Genomic DNA, 24,160 nt, shown 5'->3' with positions numbered 1-24,160 from the left:
TGAGTTTCAAGTATATTATGGAGTTGTTATGGGATGTGTTTATGTTAGTACAATACTAACATATGTATCATTATGAATTTGTGATTTATACAGATCGTGATTGATTAGTGATTGAAGCAAGTCAAGTATAAAAAGGGTTTATTGTGAAACATAGTGAGGCGCATATTTTGGAATATATAAAGTGTCAAGATGAATGCAATACATGCATGACATTGTACATTGATGTTTTATACATCATCAGGAAGACTTGCAATAAGTCGACCTTGTTTATATCAGCATGATATTATGTCATTTTTATAACTTCGATATGACATTGATATGTCATAGTGTGAAATTATAATGCATTGATCATGAATAATGTGATATTTTACCATGAATGTTATTTCGGGTATGAATTGTCCAATGTTAAATTATGATAATATACTTTGCCATGGATGGATCAAATAAAATAGACTATATGCCCAAGTAAGTTACTGTGGGACAGGTTATAGTTGGCATGCCATAGAGTATAGCAGCTGCAGGTTTATATTACACTATAGTGTGTAAGGACACTAAGTGTATATGGTGGGTACGATCTTATGTGTAATACACTTCGGTGTATATGGTGGACACGACCTTATGTGTAATACACTTCGGTGTATATGGTTGGCACGACCTTATGTGTAATACAGTTCGGTGTATATGGTGCGCACGACCTTATTTGTAGCACTACGGCGCAAATATTACTCGAATACCTAGGGTTATCAGGGTTTTAAATTAGGATATGGTTTATGATTTATAGTCTATGGATTATTGATTAATGAATGATAAACATACAAATAAGCTTACGAGCTTATAGAATAATGGCAAGTATATTGGTAAGAAATTTTATATTTAGTTATATTATTTTGATCATGGTAAAATATTGGATATTATTTAGTTATATTATTTTGATCATGGTAACATGATTTTATGGCATTTTGATTTTTACATTGAAATTCATGCATGAGTTGTATTGCACCGTTTATTATTTTAATTGCCTCACTAAGTATATGCTTAGCGTGTGATGATTTCACGCATAGGTAAAAAACCAAGAGTAGAGTAAAGAGTATAAAGCACTCCAAGCACCAAGGAATATACTACAGTATCAGTAAGACATCCTATGATGAAATTTTGACTTTGTTAGTGGCATGTACTTATCAATGTCCTAGTTGCTCTGTTAAATTATTTTGCAACTGGGTTGTAATGACTAAACTAAACTGTTTTACTCTGTTTCAATATGGATAGCATAAATCCATATTAATATATGTTTTATATAGTATGTGATAATTTGATATGATATTTTAATAATATCATTTACCATGTTAAGAAAATAAATTTTCAGTAACTTCTGAATTGGAAAATGTTTTAGAAATTCAGGTGACATCTATAATCTGTAAAGGTATAATTATACGGGTTATGGGTGTTACATTAACCCACTCTTACGAGTGTTTTTAGGCCCCCTTGGTCACTTATATCCCTTACGAACTAAGTTCCATCACTACGGATCATCCTTAACTCTTACAGGCCTTAATGAGGTCAAATCTAACCATCCCAAATGATTAGTATCGATACTTTACTTGCAATATCGATACTCTAGGGTCAAATATCAATAGTTGAATGAGGATCGGTACCAAAAATGGCTTATATTTGTTAAAAATTAGCCTAACATCGATACCAGGTACCCTCAGTATCGATATTGTATGGGCAATATCGATACTCTCCCTTCAGTATCGATACTCCTTATTATAAATGCCCAAATTTCATCCTAGTTTATCCAGTGTCGATATTGTTCATCCAATATCAATACTTGGATCCAAAAATACCTTGTTTAAGCTTGGGAAACACCCGAAAATCATCCCAATGGTCTTAGTTTGATCCTAAAACATGTGTTTAAGCTGAAGAAAGTTATTTGGGGTTATAAAGTGTCATAAAAACATAGGTTTTACATAAAAAACGTTATTTAATCATGAAATTAAGCATAAACCCTAAAATACTCAAATCTTAACAAATCTTAATGCTTATGAAGCCTTAACACCACAAAGGATTAGAAATACATTACCTTGATGTTAGAAACCCGAAACGAAGCTCATTTCTCAATAAGCTTTAATTCCCGTACTCTTCTTTAACTAAGTTGATTCTCACCCCTTTCTCTAGCTAAAAAGGAAAGTTATGAGATTCTAAACATAAATGATGTTGCTGGAGGGATTAAGAACGAATTATAAAGATCAAATGCCTCATATTCACTTATTAAACTTGAAGAAAAAAAATGAGAAAATGAAATGAATAGAAGAAGAAAATGAAATAGATAAAAGCTCTCATCTTTTAAAAATGAGATAATTACACTTTTTGTTCATTCTCATCTTTCTACTATGCAAAAATCACATTTTTATGGTTAATTGGGCCCAATCATCGTCTAATTAAGCCCACACTTAGCTCAATAGCTTCAATTATAAAATCCCTCTAGGCTCGCATACCTCTCCAGTAAACCCAAAACTACTAGCCTATAATTTGAGGTGTTGTAACTTTCCCCTCCTTGAATGAAATTTCGTCCTCGAAATATACTCAGATTGAAAAATGAGATATCCTTAGCTCACAAAATTTGAAGCCTTGAAGCACCTAAACTCTTATCAGGTCTGAATCTCAGAAGAGAAATCCTCAAACATGACATGTACCTAAAAACTCACAAAATTGATCTATGACTCTTTTTTCTCTAAAGGGTGCTACCTACGTCGAACTTTAAGCAAAAAAAATTTCGAGAGGCACAAGCCATAGAATCTTATTCTTTCCATTTAACACTGAATGCTTAAAATGTTTCATAAGGATAAACACTTCTTCACGACTCGTCTACAACCACTAAACCTTTTATTATCTAACTCTACTCAATCGAGTTAATATAATATGTAATTATACAAATCTCTGTTACTTGTTGGACTTAGGTAACCCGTCATGCTACATGTCGAGATTTACGTTACCGTTGCACAACTCTGATTCAATATCTATCTATGCTACCTGAATGTTCCTCACTTTCCTTTCCATTCACATACACGCTACTCATCAGCTCATGCCTGTAATCGACTACTTGCTTAGCAAATTAGTTTTATTTAGCTATCCTCGAGAGCATACAACACAGAGTTAAGATCCCTCACGTCCACACAATGACTTAATAATTTTATGACTCTACGTCTTGTACCCATGATTGGTTACCACAACTGTGCTATTCGATGACGGCTAAAACTAATCAATCAATGATACCTCAGAACTCTATCAGAGACTTCAGAGCTCGCCACCGATGGTGAAGCTGCCAGTCTCCTACAAGACCCTATGTTTGACCCTTGACTCGAATAAAGTGACAAAGTTGATGTCACTTTCCTATGCTCGTGCGAACTTTTGGCACACTCTACCAATGACCGAGATAGATCCACTAGTATATAAGGCCTTATACTTGGGCTGTTTGATTCACCTAGAAAACTCTCCTTTAAACTCTGCACCCTCTTCACAACCTTAGCATATCGTGTAAACTCTGAAAATACCCTAGGTTTTTCTGTAGCCAACTACGTATGGATATCAATATGAAGTCCCTAGAGGAACCTCTTGCACCTGAAGGACTTGGTCGCAACTAACTTTAGAGTATAACAATTCAACTGAAGAAAATATCTCTTGTACTTGTACACTGAGTGATCTCCATAAAATAGCTGAGAGAACTGCATCCTCAATCCATCCATATTTGCCTCACCAATATACTTGTTTCTAAACTCGCTCATGAATTGATCCCACGTAGGCATCTTTGGCATTAGAACCATCTATATAGTCTCCTACCAGTCGATAGCAACACCCTTGAGCAAAGCGGTGACACACTCTAACTTATCATTGCCTCGAAGTTCTCATGGTCTCTCATAACCACTAATTAGCTAAAATCATATCACCATCACATGAACCGTAGAATTCAACTATTTCGTATCTCCTTAGTCTCTCTACTAGGGACTCTAACTGTGCTAAAGTGCTCTGGGTGACCAGATAAACAGTCTGCACTCTTAAAATGATGTCTACAATCTTTCTAAGAGTGGAAGTCAAACCTTTAAAGAAGGTCGTCTCTACGCCTACTATACCTAATGGGATCCCATGATGCCCTAGGTAGGAACTCATCGCTGACGTTGTTGGGATAAGAGACACGACTCTCCATCTTATCTTTGAGGCTACTCTTGGAACTATATGCTATTGTAAAAAATTCTACAAAACAGATTAAGAAATGAAGCACCATCAAGATTCCAGGCTTATACAAGTACTTTCAGTACCTATGGGTATGTATTCACTGACACCTTACTAAAACTGACAATATGTTATAGTTTCGACTTAATCTGATGCTCTGATACCACTAAATGTAACACCTTAAACCTGATTTGACCTAAAGTTACACATTTTCCAAAACATATTCATTTTCATTTCAAAACATATTGAATGATACCATAATAGACATAAACTATAATTATAAAAATAGTTTTATAAATTAGAGCTCCGTGACACATAGTTTAAGATCAAAATATTATAAATCAATGTTATAAAATCTGATTACAATAATAAGGGTCTTATAAATACATATGCCCACTAAAGCTACAATATACTATTTTGGAAGATATATTGGAAGTCTTGTTATAACGGTGCCCCTCAAATGACTTAAACTAATAACCTACGAACAAAAAAATCTGAATGCTAAGCTTATAAAACCCAACAATATAATCGATAATCTAGAGCAACGTTATTAGTCTCATAAACATAAGCATGCTAAATACATGATACTAAGTCGAAGGTACATGTATGAGCTTAATCAATAGTTGCCTACTTAGGGTTTAACTATTCTATTATTGAGGTAGAAGTCTCATCCTTCCCTTAATACTATGTTAGGGGCCTTACCATGAGTACACCTGTAATTGGTCTCTAACCACAATGATTGTAACTGTTATGCATTATCTGAATGCAACATTGATACTACGATACATTATCTAAATATAATATTGATGTTGTTGTGCATTATATGAATGCAACATTGACGTTGATGTGCATTATATAAATACAAACATTGTTAGTATCTGGTCTCACATAGCCATCAAACACTAGTTAACTAAGGGAACCATGTGTTATATAATATCGATAAAATTCCCACTATGTTATTGATTGATCTCCTGGTCTCACATAGACATCATGTAGATCATGGAGAGGGAACCAGTGTCATATAGCATCAGTACACTTCTCGTTCAATTGAAGTATTGGCTCAATCTCATACAATCGTCAAGCCAACCTCTGAGGATATCTGTTGTACTAGATTGATGAAACTATGCATGCATGACTCAGGGCTCAAGGCCAAAAACAATGAAAAAACCCAATAAGGGCAACTGAGGTAGCCTAGCCACATACCATTGACAAAGCTTCACTAGGGCAACTGAGGTAACCTCGCCACACACTAGCATATTTCGACATACTAAGGTAAAATAATCCCCTTTAATAGCTAATATATCATTTATCCTCTCATCTAGAACCTTATGTGATGATTATCAATATGTTATTTCTAATAATTTATTAAGGTACTATTTTATGGTTATTAACACTTAAGAGTATTTTAGTCATTTTTGTCTCTAAAGAGGTCCCTATATGTTTCATGATTTTACGATGATAATTATATTTGATGTTCATTTCGTGTGATACTAGTTAGACTTGGGTTCATTATTGGGTAACGACACTCTAGTCGCTCTTATCGCACTTCTCTTTATTACCTCTTGAATTTGAGAGACAACTTAAACGTTTTCGATTTACTGACGTTTTTAGAGTACACGACTCCACTATTACATAATGTGACTTACTTATCGTGTCACTTATCGGTACATCCTCTGTAACGATTCTCATTGTTAATTTTTTATATGTTTTTGCATAAAGATACTTAGACGCATTGCGCTTGGTATGGTTACTTTGGTTGTAATTACCTACTCTTACGAGTGTTTGTAGGCCACCTTGGTCATTTATGTCCCTCACAGACTAAGTTCCCCACTATGGATCATCTTTAACTCTTACGGACCTTAACAAGGTCAAATCTAACAATCCAAAATGGGTTGTATCGATACTCTACTTGCAGTATCGATACCCTAGGGTTAAATATCAGTACCCTAATGAGTATCGATAACAAAAATGTTTTTGTTTACTGAAATTGGCCTAATATAGATACCAAATACCCTCAGTATTGATATTGTAGGAGCATTATCCATACTCTTCCCCTCAGTATCGATTCTCCATTTTAGAAATGCCATATTTCATCTCAGTTCATACAATTTCCATATTGTTCATCTATTATCGATACTTGAACCTAGAAATGCCTTGTTTAAGCTTGGAAAACACCCAAATATCATCCCAAAAGTCTTAGTTTGATCCTAAAACATGTACTAAAGTTGAAGAAAGTTATTTAGGGTCATAAAGTGTCATAAAAACATCATCTAATCATGAAATTAATTATAAATCGTAAAATACTCAAATCTTATCAAATCTTCATGCTTATGAAAACCTTAACACTATAATGGATTAGAAATACATTACCTTGATGTTAGAAACCCGAAATGAAACTCCTTTCTCAACAAGATTTACTTCATCCCACTCTTCTTGAACTAAGAACCCACTTTCTCTAGCCAAAAAGAAAGTTGTAAGACTCTAAACATAAAGGATATTCCTGGAGGGATTAGGGATGGATTATAAAGCTCAAATGACTCACTTTCAGCAATGAAATTTAAAGAAAAAATGGTAGAATGAAATGAAAAGAATAAAGCGTTGAAAGAAATAAAAGCTCTCATATTTTAAAAATAGAATAATTTTGTTTTGGCCCATTCTCATCTTTCTATTATTAAAAAATCTCTTTTTATGGTTAATTGGGCCCAATCCTCATCCAATTAAGCCCACAGTCATCCCAACAACTTCAATTATGAAATCCTCTAGGCTCACATACCTCTAAAGTAAACCCTAAACTAGTAGTCTAGAATTTAGGGTGTTACAGTCTCCACTTCACCCATATGGGTTCTTTGGTAATTTTCGTAATCTTTTTACTTCTAGCTTTAAAAATGTCACTAGATAGATTCTTTTTGTAACGTATAACCTGTCATGGGTTTGTGTTGTTATTTTTTAATATTGTTTCATTTATTGCTTTCCATAGACCCCATATAATTGATGAGAATCATGTTCCCCAACACGTTCCTTCATATTTCATTTTCCCTTATTGACAGTTCCATCTTAGCCAATCTTTGAAGTCTCTTGTGGTAAATCTATCATCATGTGAGTTTGTTTTCATTTCAACCCATATAGTCTTTGTTATTTTACAACTTCTCAAAATGTGTTATATATATTTGGTTGTTTACTAACACGGTTTACTACTTGGATCTTGATTCATATTTTTCATCCTTCTAATCTCATTCGTATTCGAATTGTTCAAGAGGCATAACCATATGAAATTTCTAATCCGTTCATTTTTATTCAATTTCCAAATCCAATAATATTTCTAGGTCTGAACATTTCCTGAGCTTTTATTAGATATGGCCCTAAAGGTAGACTTTATTGGAAACTCATCATCTTTAGAGAAACACCAATTTATCCTATCTTCAAAGCGTTATATTTCTCTTAGTGATTGAGGTATACTTCTGATCAGGTTTATGGTGTCTTTAGAGATTATTTTTTGTAGCTCTAGAATGTTCTAGTTACGATCTTCCTCAATGAAGTTTACTAATTTTTCCTCATTGTTAAAAGTTCTTCCAAGATACGTTTTCATTAGTGTTGCATCATCTACCTATCAGTTAGTACAAAATCTCGTCTGCTCTTCCGGTCGAATTTGGTGCTTGTATCTTTTCTTCACAAAAGCTCTAGTGTTTATGATTATTCTCCAAGTATGAGAACAATTTACTTGATTACTCTTTCCATGAAATTAACATGCTTTATATATTTCTCTTTAAAAATTCTACAATAAAAGGCGTCCCGATCCTTGAGCATTCTTGTAATACCCCAAACATCAGGTCAGTGACTAAAGTGTAAGAATTTAAAATTTAGCGATTTAATTTTGATAAATCAAAATGTTCAAGGATTGATTTGGCAATTTTTGTTTAGGATATATTATCAAAGATTGAAGGATGGAAGGGAAAAATGGTCTTTTGGCATGAAATGAATTTAAAATTCATTTTTAAAGTTATATAACATGTGAGGAAATAGGAGAAAGGAAAAGAAAAGCCTAGAGAATTCTTTATCTTCTCTTCTTATCTTCTTCCAATGTAAACTTCCATTGCTAAGGTAAGTGATTTTGGTAGTTGATTATTTCTTTCATTTTTGATTTGGTTTTGAGTTCTTGGGTGATATAGAAGCTTAAGAAATCTTAAAGATGAGTAGAAAATAAGGGATTAAGGATTTAATGGTGACTTGGTAAAATGGGTTTTTAAGAGAGTTGATGAAAATTGATTGGTAATTGGATTTTAAAGATATATTTGACTTGAAAAAGGTCTAAATAAGGTGTTTGAATTATTAGAAAAGATTGGAAACATGTTTGAAGAATGAGTAAGATTTTTATTTTTAAGTGTTATAATGAGAATTTTGGATAAAAGGGAATTTAATTGATGTAAATTGGTTGTGATAAGTGCTATTGAGTTTAAGGGTATGAATGGAGTTAAAAGTATGAGATTTAGGTTAGTTTTGGGTAAAATTTGAATTGAAATAAGTGAATTATGGGTAAGAGTATCAGCACTGGAAGAACATTATTGATACTATAAGGCTAAATGGAGGGAAATTTTATGAATCGAATGAACAAAATCGATACTGAATGAAGTAGTATCGATACTGATAGAGAGGTATCGATACCAATAGTAAGGTATCAATACTGTAATTGAAAATGAAATTCCATAATGCAATTTGGGTATCGATATTGAGGTAGGTATTGGTACCATAGAATGGAAGTATCAGTATTGGGTGTAGAGTACGTATATTGTTAAGTTTGAAATTTTAAGTTAGGTGTTTCATTTAGTTTATGTAAATTCTGATTGGATAGTAATTAATTTAGTTTCGGTATTTATCTTGGTCATGTTAATGTGTAGATTCGATCGAAAACAAGTACATAATGAATCAACACAATAAAGAGATTAAGCGCAAGTGAAAAGGATTTTGCTTAGGGCTTAAGTGAGGCAAACGTGAGTGCATATAACATTAATGTATTAATACAAGGGAAGAAGACTTATGATGAGTTGACTTCCAATGCTTGTTAACTAAAATAGAATTGTGAATAGTTATTTGTATTAATTTTTATGGTTTTACCTAAATCGTATTTCAAAAGTACTGTTTTGATTTTATTATTATGTGAATATGTTCTATGTGAATATGTTCAATGTGAATATGTTCTACACGAATATATTCTATATGAATAATTGATAATTTGAATAATGTTATGTGAAATACTTATATGTTAAAGACCAAAGTATGTGCTATGAGAATTAGAGGTATAATTGGCATGCCAAAAATCGAGGGTTCTACGAGGTCCTTCGGGATAATTCTATGTGGTTATTCGAGACAATTATACGCGGTCCTTCGGGTCAAATCTATATGGCACTTTGGTGCATATTCTATGTGGTGATTCAGTGCAAATTCTACGCGACAGTTTCGACTGTAATTATAGTGCACAACCTCAAAGCACTCACATACCTTGAGTTCTCAGTGATATACATTGGGCTATTAAAAAAAGTAATATGAATTGAAAAGTGAATAACAATATATGCTACTGTTATGAAATGTATATTGTTTTCCGTATTTAATGTTTCTTCTGAAATATTTAAATGAATATTTTAATGTTATATTATGCTCATTTATGCCTTACTAAGTCAAAGACTTAGCGTGTGAGTGCTTTTACACGTAGGTTCAGAGAAGTCAGCAGAGTAAAGCTAAGTTAGGACAACATACCCTCTGAAAAAGATCAGATCAGATCGATTTGAACAGTATGTGAATATTGGTATTTTGAAATTTGGTTGGCATGTACTATAAATGTTTAAATTTCAAATGTTCTGATCTATTTTTGTAATTATACTTTTTAAAGTTTATGTATATATAGGAAAACATTTGTTTTCATAGCCTACTATTAATTTTAATAGTAACTTGTTTTATTGATGGCTTCGCCATTAAAATAAAGATAAAAAGCCAAATTTTATCATATTTTCAAAGAGTCAAAGCATTTAGAAGTCGATGTTACACCTCAGATTCGTATCTGGGTCAGGTATGGGTTGAGTACGGGTCAGGGATGTGACATTTATTTGTATCAGAGCTAAGGTTTAACCGATTTTAGATTCAAAATAAAGTAATCTATGTTTTAAAAAGGTGTACATGCCAATAAAATATCAAAAAATCTCTGATTTGATAGTGTAATGAGTATTATGTATTTTCTAATTAGTTAAGCGATTTAATCTTAATAGATGTCAGACATGCTCTCGAAGTGAAGCGGGAGATAGAGTTAATGACTGTAGTAGCAATTCACATGCCCTAGCTAGGCAAGGTGAAGAACAGGAGCCTCAGGGAGTGCCTGTACAAGATCAAGGAGTATTTTTCCGGACGTTGGACATGATTCTGAAGTGTTTCCAACCATCTACTTCCTCGATCTCTGGGATAAATGTTGTTAAATAGTTAAAAAGTTTAGGAATGACCGAGTTTAAGGGAGAAGCTGATGAAGGTTCTGTTTATGTGGATCTTTGGTTAAATGACGTGAAAATTATGTTGGATGATCTCTATTGTTCTGAAATGGAGAAGATGGATGGAGTAGTCTCACTGCTAAGAGGTCAAGCACACATATGGTGGACTAATATGACAAAGAGAGTAAACATGTTCCCTACTGGAATTTTGAAAGTAACTGTTATGAAGTTATTGTTATAAGGTTGTTAAGCCTTCTTAGTGGATGAAGTGGATACTCAAACTTTCATAGTTAAGTTGAAAGATATTCCCACTGTTTGAGAGTATCCAATTGTGTATTTGCAAGAGTTACCTGAATTACCTCTAGATTGAGATGCATGAAGTAAAATAGAGATGTTCTTGGTATTATGTTTATTTCTATAGCGATATCGAATGGATCCGACTGAACTAATAGAAGTAAAGGTATAATTAGTATAATTGTTAAGACCAGGGATTTACAGGACTAAGCGTGTCATCTAGGATGAACTAGTGTTATTGTGAAATAGAAAGACAAGTCTATGAAATTATGTATGGATTATCATCCATTAAATAAGGTAATAAAGAAGAACAAGTATCCTCTTCCGAGGATTGATAATATTTTGATAAGTTAAAAAGGTTAGTGTCGTACGAAATTTTCTTTATGTTGCAAAAGGAATATTCTACCAACGAGTAAAGAGTAAATTGAGAAGAGACTACAATTCACTCAATTGGAAAACAAGGATATTAATATAGAGGAATGTTGGATTAGAATTGATTTCAGAATATAGAGTGATGGTTAAATTTTTTTGGGCCACAAAGGTAAGGATAAATAGCGTATAAGTCACTATCGAGGATTTATAATAATTTCGGTTACAAATTAGATATTTTCGTTGTTAAGTCCTAATAGATGATTTTTCAAATTTAACGATTCAGAGGGGCTCGAAAGGATTACAAAATTATGATGATTGAAAAAGAGAGATGAGAAAAGGGAAGATTTTATAGGAAACAATCGCAAACGATTAACTTCCACGATTATAATGCAAAAATGATTTGTAGTGGTAAATATCGCTTAATAAGGATTGACGAGCTTCACAGTTAAAAGTATAGAATCATGTCTTTTAAATTTTCGGTCGAATGTAAGAATTAGAAGCGATTAATGCTAGTTTGACTAAATAATTTTGAAGTTGAACTAGGTTTCATTAATATTTATGTGTTAGGGAATCGAATTCCCAAATTATACCCAAAAGTCAATGATAATTGTATTTTTTAGGATATTTCGATTTAATTAAGATAAAGGAATAACACGAAGTATAATATCGATTAAGGTTTTAAACTTTCTGAAAGAAGATAAGGGTGGAACAGTATAAAGTATAGTATATGTACGAACTGTGATTGATTAGAATTTTGAAAAGTTGTAGTTATTCTGAATTCGAAAGATTCATAAAGAAACTTTTGATGACCCCTCCCCACTAACCAAGTTATTAGGAAATGAAGCATTATTTATTTAAATTAGTAAGTGTTGGAATTTGCAGAAGCTCAAATCGACAATCAGAATGGTTTGTAAAGAGGGTTGGGATCGATTTTTATGTTTAGGGAGTAAGGAGATTGAAAGATAAAGATTTATATAACGATTTATAGTTGTTCCACTTCTCAACCAAGTCTACATCCACTACCTTAGCTCCTCACCAAGGATTTTCCAACAAATTCACTAATTTGTTCTTTCTTTTTACAGGATCAAGAGTAACATTTACAAACCCCCTAGTTTTTCACGGGATAAACTAGAACCTTTCCCTAGCTTTTCACGGGCTCAGCTAGAACTAAAACCCCTTTAAAACGAAAGGAAATGTAAACAAGAAAACTTCTCTAAGGTAGGTGTTTACAAGAATTAAGCTCACAAGAACAAAATATTTACAAGAGAAAGATAAACTAAGAATGAAAAACTCTTCTCTTGTGTTTGATTGCTTGGATAATTGTTCTCTTACTTCTTCAAGTGTCTTGAACATGTATTTATAATTTGGAATGAGTTTGAAGTCGTATATATCCGTTGGGGATGTCTTGCAGCCGTTGGGGATTCATTTTCTGCTAAATAAAACTACCCAGAACAAGTAGTATCGGTACCCCTTCAATGGGTATCGGTACTACCTTTGTAATATTTGAAATTTTTGACCGTTGAGCTTGATTTTACTGTAGCAGTATCGATACTACTGTAGAGGTATCGATACCCATTTTGCATTCTAGAACTTTTTAGCATCAGTATTGTTCATTACTATTCACACAGTATAGATACTATTCATACAATATTGGTACTATTTATACAATATAGTACTATTCATAAAAACATTTTTGTGCTCAAATTCTAAATTAAATGGACTTTGAATTATTTTTGTAAACTTTGAAAACTTTAAATAAATTCAATTCAAGTCCAAAAACATTTTGCCATAAATTGTTATATCAAAACATAGTTCAACAATCTCCCCTTTTTTGATATAACAAAACATTTGAAATTTTTTTTTTGACAAAACCCCCCTTAATAAAATTTTTAATGAAAAGGACACCAATTGTTACCAATTGTTTGGAAAATATATGAAAAAGTTAAGCTCCCCCTTTTCATTAAGAAATTGAATTTTTCAAACCAAACTTCTCATCCTTTTTGTTATATCAAAAATAATTCAATCTTTAAAGTTCTAAAATAACAATGGAGAGTAAGTGATAAATTTGATATTAAAAAATTATTTGAAAAATCAAAGCTCCCCCTCAATAAGTGCATTCCAAACAAAATTTAGCATTAAAAACTTGACACTTAAACAAAATTGAATTTCAACAAAGAATAGAAAATATGTTAGTAGCACATGAAATTCAATGTATCCAAGTCTAAAATACTTTATGCAATTTCAATTATTGAAATTAAGTGCATATGCATAAAGTTTTCCAAAAATATTATGCATTTGAAAATTTGATATCAATTGTTAGAGAGATATCTTTTGCATTTTAAGTCACATGCATAAACATTTAATTTTAGGTCAAAAATTAAAATTTATAAAATCAAAACATTTGAAAAGTTGATTTCAATTGTTAGAGAGATATCATTTTCATTAAAACCAATTTTGACCAAAATTCATTATGATGAACTAAAAATTATGAAAAATCATTAAAAGTTTAAAATGTTCATCATAAAGCATTTTTCAACATAAATGCTATTAAAACAATGCATAGCCATTTAAAATCAACACTCATGCATGTATAAAGTTAATTGAGAAACCAAATAAACAAAACAAGAGCATTAAGCTTAGAAGTTACACACCTACAAGAGGCATTCATTTCAATTTTGGTACCCAAATTGCTTTGGATCCTTGGACGTTAGTTTCAATGCCCCTTGTTCCCTTAGGAACTCATACTTGTCTAATTTTAAAGATTTTCTTTTCTTTATAGGACAAGTATGTTCCAAATGACCATGAAAATGACAATGTGAGCATTTTGCCATTTTTAAACATAATGTGTTGTTTTTAGAAATTAATTATTTTTCTTTTGTTAAGCTTTCAAGCTTAACTTTTAAATCAAAATTTTCTTTTTCTAAAACATTGATTTTGACTTTTAAAAGATCTAAATTATTTTGCAAAATTTATTTTTTTGATTTTCAAAATTATAAGCATCTTGTAACTCATCAAAGAACATGAATTTAATTCATTTGAGTTAGAAGATACCTCAGATTCTTCTTCGTTGGCCATGAGGCAAAGGTTGACTACTTCTTCTTCATCATTAGAGTCATCTTCATCACTCCAAGTTGCAACAAATGTCTTTTTCTTAGATGATCCCTTCTTTTTTAGAAGGGGATAATCATACTTGACATGCCCTATTCTTTGACAATTGAAGCACACAGGGGTCTCTTCTTCTTGGTTGATTCATGCTTCATTTCCTTGGAAGTCATGAATATCTTTAATTCTTTCAAGAAATTGTACAAGTTGAATTGGAAAAAGTACTTTATATGGTTAGGTACATATTTGAATGTAGTATCTGATGAATTAGCGGAGAAATTTTAAGTATAAGGAATAATACAAAATAGTTTTCTTTACAAGTAGTGTAGACTACCAAAGTTAGAAAGGTGCAATAAATTCTGCTATCAGTAAGGATTACAAGTAGTATGATGATGCCTCTCATACCGGTATGAGAAGGGTATTGGTGTACGAAGAAAAAGAGATGAGCTATGTTACAAGGAAGCTTTCGATTTAAGAAGAATTTTTTTTGTGTTATGAGTAAAAGTTAACAAATAATGTACTTGCTTGAAGACAGTGGCAAAGTGTTGGATCAATTGCATTGATAATAAAGAAGGAAAAGCTTGAAGTGTTGGCTAAATTAAGATGAGCTATGTTACAGGAAGCTTCGATTTAAGAAGAATTTTTTTGTGTGTTATGAGTAAAAGTTAACAAATAATGTACTTGCTTGAAGACAGTGCAAAGTGTTGATCAATTGCATTGATAATAAAGAAGGAAAAGCTTGAAGTGTTGGCTAAATTAAGAAATGGAAATTAAAACAAGGAAAAAGAATAATTATTAATAGAAGAAGAAAATAGCACAATGAATGCAGAGGTAAAGTTAAAGTTTATTTTGTTTAGAACAAATGAAGAATATAAAAGTATATATTAAGGATATAATAGGAAAACGGGGATAAAATTTAGAATTATAGGATATGTTTAAGGTAGTAAAGAAATAAGAAAGTATTTTCACTTTGGAAGTAAAGAATCAATTACGACAAGGGTTATAAAGAGGTATGGAGGTTCGGGGATGAACCAAACAGCCTCTGGAGAAAAACCGTTGTTGCAAAGTACGGGTATGATCATGGTTCGTTGATTCCCTCCAAGCTCCCAACAAATAAAATGTCTTGGATTTGGAGGAACGTGGTTCGGCCTCTAGATAACGTCGACGATCCGCTACCTAAGAATCTGAGGATCGCCGTAGGAGATGGAAAGTCAACGGATTTCTGGAACGACCATTGGACCGAAGTGGCGTCGCTAAAGTTGGCATTTCCAAGAATTTTCGAATTAGTCATTAGAAGAGAAGGGATGGTGGCTGACTTTGGTAAAAAAAAAAAAATCAACGGGAGATGGGTTTGGAATATAGAGATCAGGAGACTTTTGTACTCATGGGAATTTAGTGTATGTGACGAATTCATCCGAACCTTAGATCAAGCAGTAAGTGGAAGTATGGAAAAGGACACAATCCGATGGTTGTGGTCCTCTAGTGGAGTGTATACTCCCAAAGCTTTTCGTTCGATCTCTGTATTTGTAGAAGAGGAGCATGATAAATTTTGGAAATTAGTCTGGTCAAATTCATCAGTTCCAATGGTTGAGTTCTTAGTTTGGCGAGCAGTACTACAGAGGCTTCCGGTGCTTGAAGAGCTAGGCAAGCGAGGAATTGTTAATTTGGAGGCTTGTGTTTGCGAGTTGTTCCATAAGGAAAGAGAGCCGGCTAATCATCTGTTCTTTCAGTGCGAAACCGTCTGGAGAGTATGGATGAGATGGTTTTCCCTTTGGAATATCCATGTTGTGTGTCCAGGGGATGTCCGAGCATTCCTGTTGTCCTAGAACGGACTGCCGATCTCAAATTTGAGTAAACCACTATGGAACCTTGCTTTCTTTGGAGTATTCTGGTCTGTGTGGTTGTGTAGAAATGACGTAATGTTCAACAAGAGTACCTATAGTGAAGAAAAATTACTCTGAGGCGATTATAGGAAGGATTGTGTTGTTGGTGCAATTGAAAGTGGCCTGGGTTGTATCCTTCAATAAGCTTCTATAGGAGAGAAATGAAAGAGTTCATAATAAAGGCACGTGCATGACAGGAGCGTTAGTTAGGGTCCGTTTTACTGTCAAAGCTTCCAAGTGAAAGTAGTCATCGGGGAACAATAAGGATGAGAGAAGGTGAAGCCTTGCGGTTTGGAACAAGGTCTGGTAAAAAGGAAGTTGTTCAGAAAGGCTTACGGTTGACTAGTGTGTTGTTAACGAATTTCCTGCTTTTTCGTAAGGTTAGGGCCACCTTATGTTGTTACATGGTGGATGAGTATGTGTGAAAACAATATCATTGGGTGGGGGCCATGGTGTGATTGAATACAGCTGCAAAGTGGTCCAATGTTTGGTGATTTGGTCAGCATTAGTTATGCACCTTCCGAGTGATGGTGGGTATGGAGGTTTGGGATCTCATTGTAGTTGCTGGTTGAGGCTCGTTTTGGGTCTTATTAGGCGCTGGACAGACGTGAGGACTGCTCGATGCATTTGTTTATGAAAGGAGTGTCATTTCCAATTAAGTGAAGATTGCAGCTTTCAACACCGAGTATCCTGGTTTCCTAGAATAGTTGCGTTGTTTGAAGTCGCTAGGTCATGGATTGTGTTCTGTTTGGTTTTTTCAGAACGATGGTAGACTCTCTCCGTTTTGGATAGTCCCATGCTCGCTTACTCTAAAATTTCATGCGTTGTTTCCGATTTCTGTTAGTGTGTTATGCTCATGGCTCTTATTACCTTGGCACTGTCGAGTACTATTGTAAGTATTTTAGTTGTTATTAGTTAGCTGCTGGTTGTCGGTGTTGTATATTCGGATTGGTGTCGTCGCTGGCAGTGTAGGGGTCTGGGTGTTTTATGCCTCTGTGTTTCACTGATGGTGGCACTACTTAACATATAGCTTGTGGCTTGTGGATTCTGATTTGCATTGGTGTGCCTTAGATGTTAGTCTCGTGTCTGTGGTGCAGAAATGTATCCCTTCCCATCTTTGTTGTATTGGTAGTTGAGCCTAGTGGTTCTAATTCGAGCATGGACTATAGTTGATGTACCAGGATGTAATGCTGCAGATCTAGTTTTGGTGCTGTAATGTGAAGTGTTGGTTTGGCTTGGCTTTAGAGCGTACAACTGCTGGATTGCCTCCTAGTCCCTCGGGTTTGATGCGTTTCTGCTGCTTCCTAAAGTTGCAGAATTGACTTTTAATAGGGTTATCTCGTGCCAAGTTGAAGCATGACTTTGTTGGTGCAATTATCTATGGCTTTGCTTATGGTTGTGGTTGGTCTGTTTAGTGTGTGTTTCTTTGCTTTGATTTTCTCCTTTGTTCCACAAGATCATGGTACACTATTTTTCTTCCAACTAGGTTTAGGGAGGTTTTTTAACGAGATCTATGATTTTATCTATGGATTGTATTTGTAAACATTTATACAAAATCTCTTTCAAAAAAAATTAATTAAAGTTTGACGAATTTAAATTTGATTCGAATTTTTAATAATTCTAAACAAGTTATTGGATAATGACATTGATATTTATATGTTTGTTTCTTATTTTTTTTAATATATGTTGTAATTTTTAAATATAACATAATTGTTTTTATATATTTAGAGTTTAGATTTGAGTTTAAACTTTAATTGAACTGAAATTTAGGATATTATCTTTTATTCTTTTATTTTGAACTCAAATCTAAGTCGATAATTTTTAACCTATAAATTTTCGATTCAGAGTTAAGAATCTCAAACTCCACTTTAATTAGATGGTTTACAGCCTTAAAGTAAGTCGTGGGTTAGATGCTACTGCAAATACATAAATGATTTGTTTTAGACATCGTATGATCCGATCTTGAAGCAAGCAATTAGTTTGGCTTGGGGTGTGAGTCGGTTCTGAAAAGATGTCATGAATATAAATAAACACCTTGCACTTGCACTACATATCTCAATTTCTCATTTCATGTTCCATCAAATGCTTAGCAGCTAACTACTGTATCCAACCTTATCCCTATTCTCCTTTTTCTTTTTCTTCAATCAATTTGTTTTAAAGCAAAGAGAATATATAGAAAAACGATAGTGTACAAATTTGATATTTTATATATGAAGTTATTACTAATTTGTTTTTACAAATACATTATCAAATTTAATAAATATAATCCATATGTCCGCTTTTATATAAAAGTTATGTGTTACTATGCAAGTAGTTTTTAAATAATATATAATAATTATGAAGTAATATTAATTTAATATATTGATAATATATATTCTAGTGTCATAATTATTCAAATTTAAATCTTTTAAAATAATGAAGAAAAAAAATTTAATCAGTGAATTCACTAAATAAGTTTGCTAGGAGCGGTTCCGGAACACTCTCAAACAGTCATTCAGAATATTTCACATTGTACATCCAAAGCTTTCGTCTCCTTGTTTTTGTTTTAAACGCCATGCAACTTATTATGAAGAATTACACAAAGACACTCACTCGGGATTCAGGACACCTTGAACTAGTAGAGAAAATCAATTACAATCAAAAGAGAACATGTACCGTGTGGATCTCCACGGCTTGAAAGTTCCGAATCGCAAAGCCATGAGAAAAATTTGCGGTTCACCATGAAAGTTGTTTTATAGGTAGAGGAGAGGAGGGAAGCTAATCACGCATCTCTGGATCTGATTGATCCGACATCATTCTCGGTATCACTCCTGCAGGTAGTAACGATCTCAGCAAACCAAAGAAGTGAATCACTTGCTGATACTTCCGATTTGTCTGAGCCGGCATTCTGACGAAGATCGATCACACAGGATGATGATATGACAATCAGAGCCTCAGCTGCAAGTGCCACGGAAACACTCGTAAGTCCTGGAGACTGCTCGACTTCGCCATGTAACAAGTTGGAAGGCTTCGTAGGGTTGTTTTCAACAGACTTGTAATCCAAGGTATCCCTAGTTCCCATTTCGGTGTTCACTGGCATCTCCAAGTCTATCCTAGCAATCCTCACATTGGTGGTCCTTACAGAAAAGGATGTTAACTGAGTATCTTCTATCCCCTTTTCGGCAGCACACAAATTCAAATCAATGCGTCCAGCATTAGCATTTGGATTATCTGAACTTGTATCTGCAGCCGACAAAGGCCCTCGAGTCGTATCAGAGTTAACACCATCAATTGCAGAAGCATGAGAACTCGGCTTTAATGGCGTGCGAAGGCGGATCTTGGCATATATTTTCAGAAACAGAGAAACCAAGAAGCTTTGTACTGCTTGAAGAATAACTAGTATCACTTTTCTGATGCTTTGGATCATCAACACTAGATGTAGGCAAGGAATCCCGGATTCTCATTTCAGTTCTGTCAATAAACTGCTGAGAGGAGTTTTGCAATGAATTAAAATTCATTTTAAGAGAACCTTCGACATCTTTGTTAGGTTTCACATAACTAGGTCTTGGAGCCCTTAACCAAGACAATTCTCCATTTGAGTTCTGATTTATGGATCCATTAACAGAAGCAAAGTCTGATCGAGAAATTTCTTCAATCTCATAACCGTCTGCAGCCATTGTGCCTGCATTTAGATCGATTGTGGACTTTTCCCCCATCATCCAAGGTAGAGAACTTGGAAGAGATCTTGAATTGCTATCAACAAGCAATTTGCCCCTGATAATGTCATGGTCCTGCAACAAGGCTGTTGAGGTAGTATTCAGCTGGCCATAGGTCCGAGAGCCATTTTGGCTCAAGTTACCATTAAATATAGCCCGACTTGAGACAGAGAGTATCTCAGAATGAGCTGCATCTGACCAAGAATGAACAGACATCGGATCAAGTCCATGTGATGTAACAGTAGACACACCGTTACTGTTTTCAGGTATTTCTATGCCAAAAATTTTCCGTTTTCCAAACATTCCTCTCTTATTCTGATTAAATGAAAGAAACATTGCAGGTCGGGCCTCAATAATTTCAGCCTGTACCGATTAGCGTTGGGCATGCAAATCTTCAGGATGAAAAACTTCCATTGCTTATAGGTTGTCCTGAAAGAGAGTGGCATATTAAAGGATGTAAATACTTTTAATAGATAAGAACTGAACGTCAAAAGAGTCATCAAAACATAGCTACATTACCATTTTCAAATTTATTAGAGAACTCTCCTCCATTTTGCCTGCTTTCAACCTCCAAATCTTGGAGAACTTCTACACCCCTTTGGTTGAAGCCTAGAAGCAGCTGTGACATAGACGATCCTTCCTTTGGACCTCATTTTTTGAGCTACTAATGTTAGTCAGAATACCAACACAAGCTGAACTAGATGGTTCCTCAACCGGAATAGGTTCATTCAAATCGGTGAAACCACGAGTTCTCAGCAATTTTAAACCGAAACTAGTAGCTTCACCATTAGAACTATAATTACTATCATAGTGCATTGATAAGTTTCCATTCCTCTCACTAGAAACCTTGTAACTATTTTTTGCAGACACTCCTCGAGCTCCATCTTCTTTGTTAATATATTCCTCGGACGGACATTCAAGGTCAAATAATCTAGTCCGAACCTTGTTCGGCTGGGATTCCGACTTTCACAGTTTTTTGACTTTAAATCATTTGAGTCAAACAGCAACTGGATTTTGGTGCATTTCCTTTCAAGAGACTAAATTGAGAGTGGATTCCATTTGCACCGGATGTGTCCACAGTCATTTTCATCCGAGTTTACGTATTTATTATTATTATAATAATAATAATAATAATAATATTATTATTATTATTATTATTATTACAAATAATTCCAAGTCTGGTATAGAAAACCAGAACACCTTACAAAGCAACTCCAATTAACACAAAGATTCCTATTTACATCATCATTCTTATTAATTTTTCAATGAACAAACATAACGGGTAGTTTTATTATATGACATCCTAATATACGGCTTAAGGAAGGATGTTACTGAAAATATTAATATTTTTTTAATATTTTCGGTAAAGCGCTACCTAAAATATTATTTTTTTCTACTAGAAATGTTAATTTCGCTACCTAATTTCCGATAGAAAAAAATAACATTTTAGGTAACGCCTAATATTAACATTTTCAGTAGAAAAAAAAATAATGTTTTAGATAACGTTTTACCGAAAACATGAAAAAAAATATTAATATTTTCTGTAACGCATTTCCGAAAATATTAACAACAAAACAGATTCCATATTTTCCGAGCAAACCAACATTAAAAGAATAAGTGGTTTCTGGTTTCTAAATAAAGATTTTTTGTCCCATTTGAATGTTTTTATTCTTTAATTCTTTGATGGCAAAGAAGTTGGCTTAAAAATTGATTTAAGTTTTTGGAAATTCTTAACATGTATGTATAAAATAGATCATATATTTTGTAATAATTTAATAAAATAACAGTTTGGAAAGATATTCCCGCCCCTCAATTCTCTCTTTTTTTTCTTTCAATCCTTAAGTCAACTAAATAATGACACAATATGACCTTTTTACATGTCCATATAACATCATTATTTTAATTCAATTGTATATACTTGTCGACACGTATTTTTATCCGATCATGCGAAATTTACATGTTACTTTATGTGTTGTTATTTTTATTATATAGTGTGTATGTATTATATGTATGCATATTATATATTATAATTTAACTACTAATTTGTTATTTATTGTTACAGGCCCAAAGACCAAATGCAAACAAGTCCCAATGGCCACATCACCCAGCTTCCATATTTTCTCACAAGCACCGCAACCAACGTGCAAGGGGAACCGCCCGTCGAGTTCCACGGTCAACCCGAACGCCTCTCGCCTCACGTCTCCCTCCACGTCACCGGAATCCTCGCCAACAACCAACAAATCACCAGCAAAGCAAGAATTTCAGTCCTAACGGAGTCTAAAACCGGATTAGCACTATAATACACATGCAAGGAGGAGAAAGGGGGAACTGAACTGGGAGAAATGGAATTTTTTTGGGTTTAAACCAAATCCTATGGTACCTTTCTTATCCTCGTGGTTAACAACATCGGCCAGAAATTGAAGGAAGCAAAACCAAATTGTCCATCCCTTCCTCTCTGTGTATTGATTACACCAACCCAGACCATATCGTACGCCGCAGTTCCCCTTCTCCTGCCACCGTCTCTTCCCTTTCCAGGAGTATTTCGAGCAGCTTATTTCGAAACACCGATGCCAAGGTATCAAAGTGAACAAAACGGCGAATTTGGAAAAGAGAAACATGGAGGCATCAAAGACGATTCAACATGAAATTGGAGAGTCCAGAATAATGCTTTCCGATTTGGTCTCCACGGCATAAAGAGCGACCTCGTCGGATCTCACCATCTCCAATCTGTTTGTGAATCTGCAAAGAAAACCGAGGAGGTGATGAAGAGGAAAGGCCTGACCAATCTTTATGGAATAACATTCTCACTTAAAATGGATCTCGAGGCAATCCTCTCACGGTTCCAGGCATTATTATTTACAATTTTTTTTTTTTTTTTAGTCGTCCTTCCCTTTGTAACTGCAGCATCAACTTTTATTGTTTGTGCTTTTTATTCTTAACTTCTGTTTAAAGCAATGCCCATGTGACATAGGACTTGGGTAAATTCTCTCCAAGGTCCTCCAACTATAATGGGTAAAACCCTCTCAAGGTCCTCTGATTTTGACACATCCTTACTTTATTCCTTGTTTCTAGTTTTATACTTAGTTCTGATTTTCATTATTTAGTCTCTAATATGTTTTCATTCATTACTTACAGGTTACGTTCGTTTCTCTTTGGACCTTATTTTTTCCTTCTTTTATTTTGTTTTTACTAACCTTTATTTGTTTTATTTCAGGTTCCCTATAATCAACACTTTTAATATATAATTTTGTATATTTTTATTTATTTTATTATTATTTATTTTATTTCGTTTTCTTTCTTAACTCTAATTTTATTTTTTAGGGAATCCAATTCAATTTCAAACGATTGTCAAAGGTAAATAATTCAAATCGAGTTTTTAAATTTTAATTTTAATTTTAATTTTTTCGCAATTAAAGACAACCGACAAATTAATTGGTACCGAAAGGGCGGTTCAAGGGTGCTAATCCTTCCTTGACCGTAACAGACTCCCGAACCCAACACATTTCTGGTAAAACACAGATCTGGTAAGATGGTGTCCGACCCACCTAAATTCGTTTTAAAGTGGTCGGTGGCGACTCCAACCCAATCAATTCAAGTCGAAGCCCAATTTTGGGACCTAACCGAAAGACGGTTCCGACAGCTTGGCGACTCCGCTGGGGACCGATAAGTGAGTCAGGCCAAAATTAATTTTCGATTGTCTTTTTATGCGAAAATTTTAATTTTAAATTTAAATTTATTTATTCGATTCAAATTATTTATCTTTGATAATTTTTCAAATAAATAGTTGTACTGACATTTTGTTCAATGATTTCAGATTTTTGAAAAGTTCATATCTCTGGCTCTATACCCGAGCCCCGAACCCTATTTAAGTGGGGGTGAAAGCGACGCCTTCGTGTGAATTTATTCTCCGTATGGGCCTAGCAAGTAACCTTCGGGATTCATATACCTTATGCCTTCGTGTGAATTTATTCTCCGTATGGGCATAAGGGAATGTATCCTCTCGAGTTTAACTTAGTCCATACAAGCCTGTGATGGGTTTAGGACTAAGGGTCTGGTAAGCCCAAGGGGGCACCGGAAAGGATAACCCGGGTACCTTTTTTTTAGAACCTAAACTGGTAGA

At 33.9% G+C, this 24,160-nt stretch overlaps 1 protein-coding gene across 1 annotated transcript; it reads right to left on the bottom strand.

Annotated features, from left to right (window-relative positions):
• Positions 1–19,581: 19,581 nt before the first annotated feature.
• LOC120130577 lies at positions 19,582–20,417 on the bottom strand. Its single transcript, XM_039147790.1, has 2 exons — positions 19,848–20,417; positions 19,582–19,757 (listed from the first exon to the last, which is right to left on the bottom strand). Exons 1-2 carry the CDS (start codon positions 20,374–20,376, stop codon positions 19,612–19,614), a joined length of 675 nt encoding a protein of 224 aa, XP_039003721.1. The 5' UTR covers positions 20,377–20,417; the 3' UTR covers positions 19,582–19,611.
• Positions 20,418–24,160: the final 3,743 nt, after the last annotated feature.

Source organism: Hibiscus syriacus, unplaced genomic scaffold (genome assembly GCF_006381635.1).
Source record: "Hibiscus syriacus cultivar Baekdansim isolate YM2019G1 unplaced genomic scaffold, ASM638163v2 tig00110548_pilon, whole genome shotgun sequence".
NCBI classification, from domain to species: domain Eukaryota; kingdom Viridiplantae; phylum Streptophyta; class Magnoliopsida; order Malvales; family Malvaceae; genus Hibiscus; species Hibiscus syriacus.
Note: the sequence above shows the minus strand (reverse complement) of the source record. Positions and strands in the feature narration are given on the sequence as shown.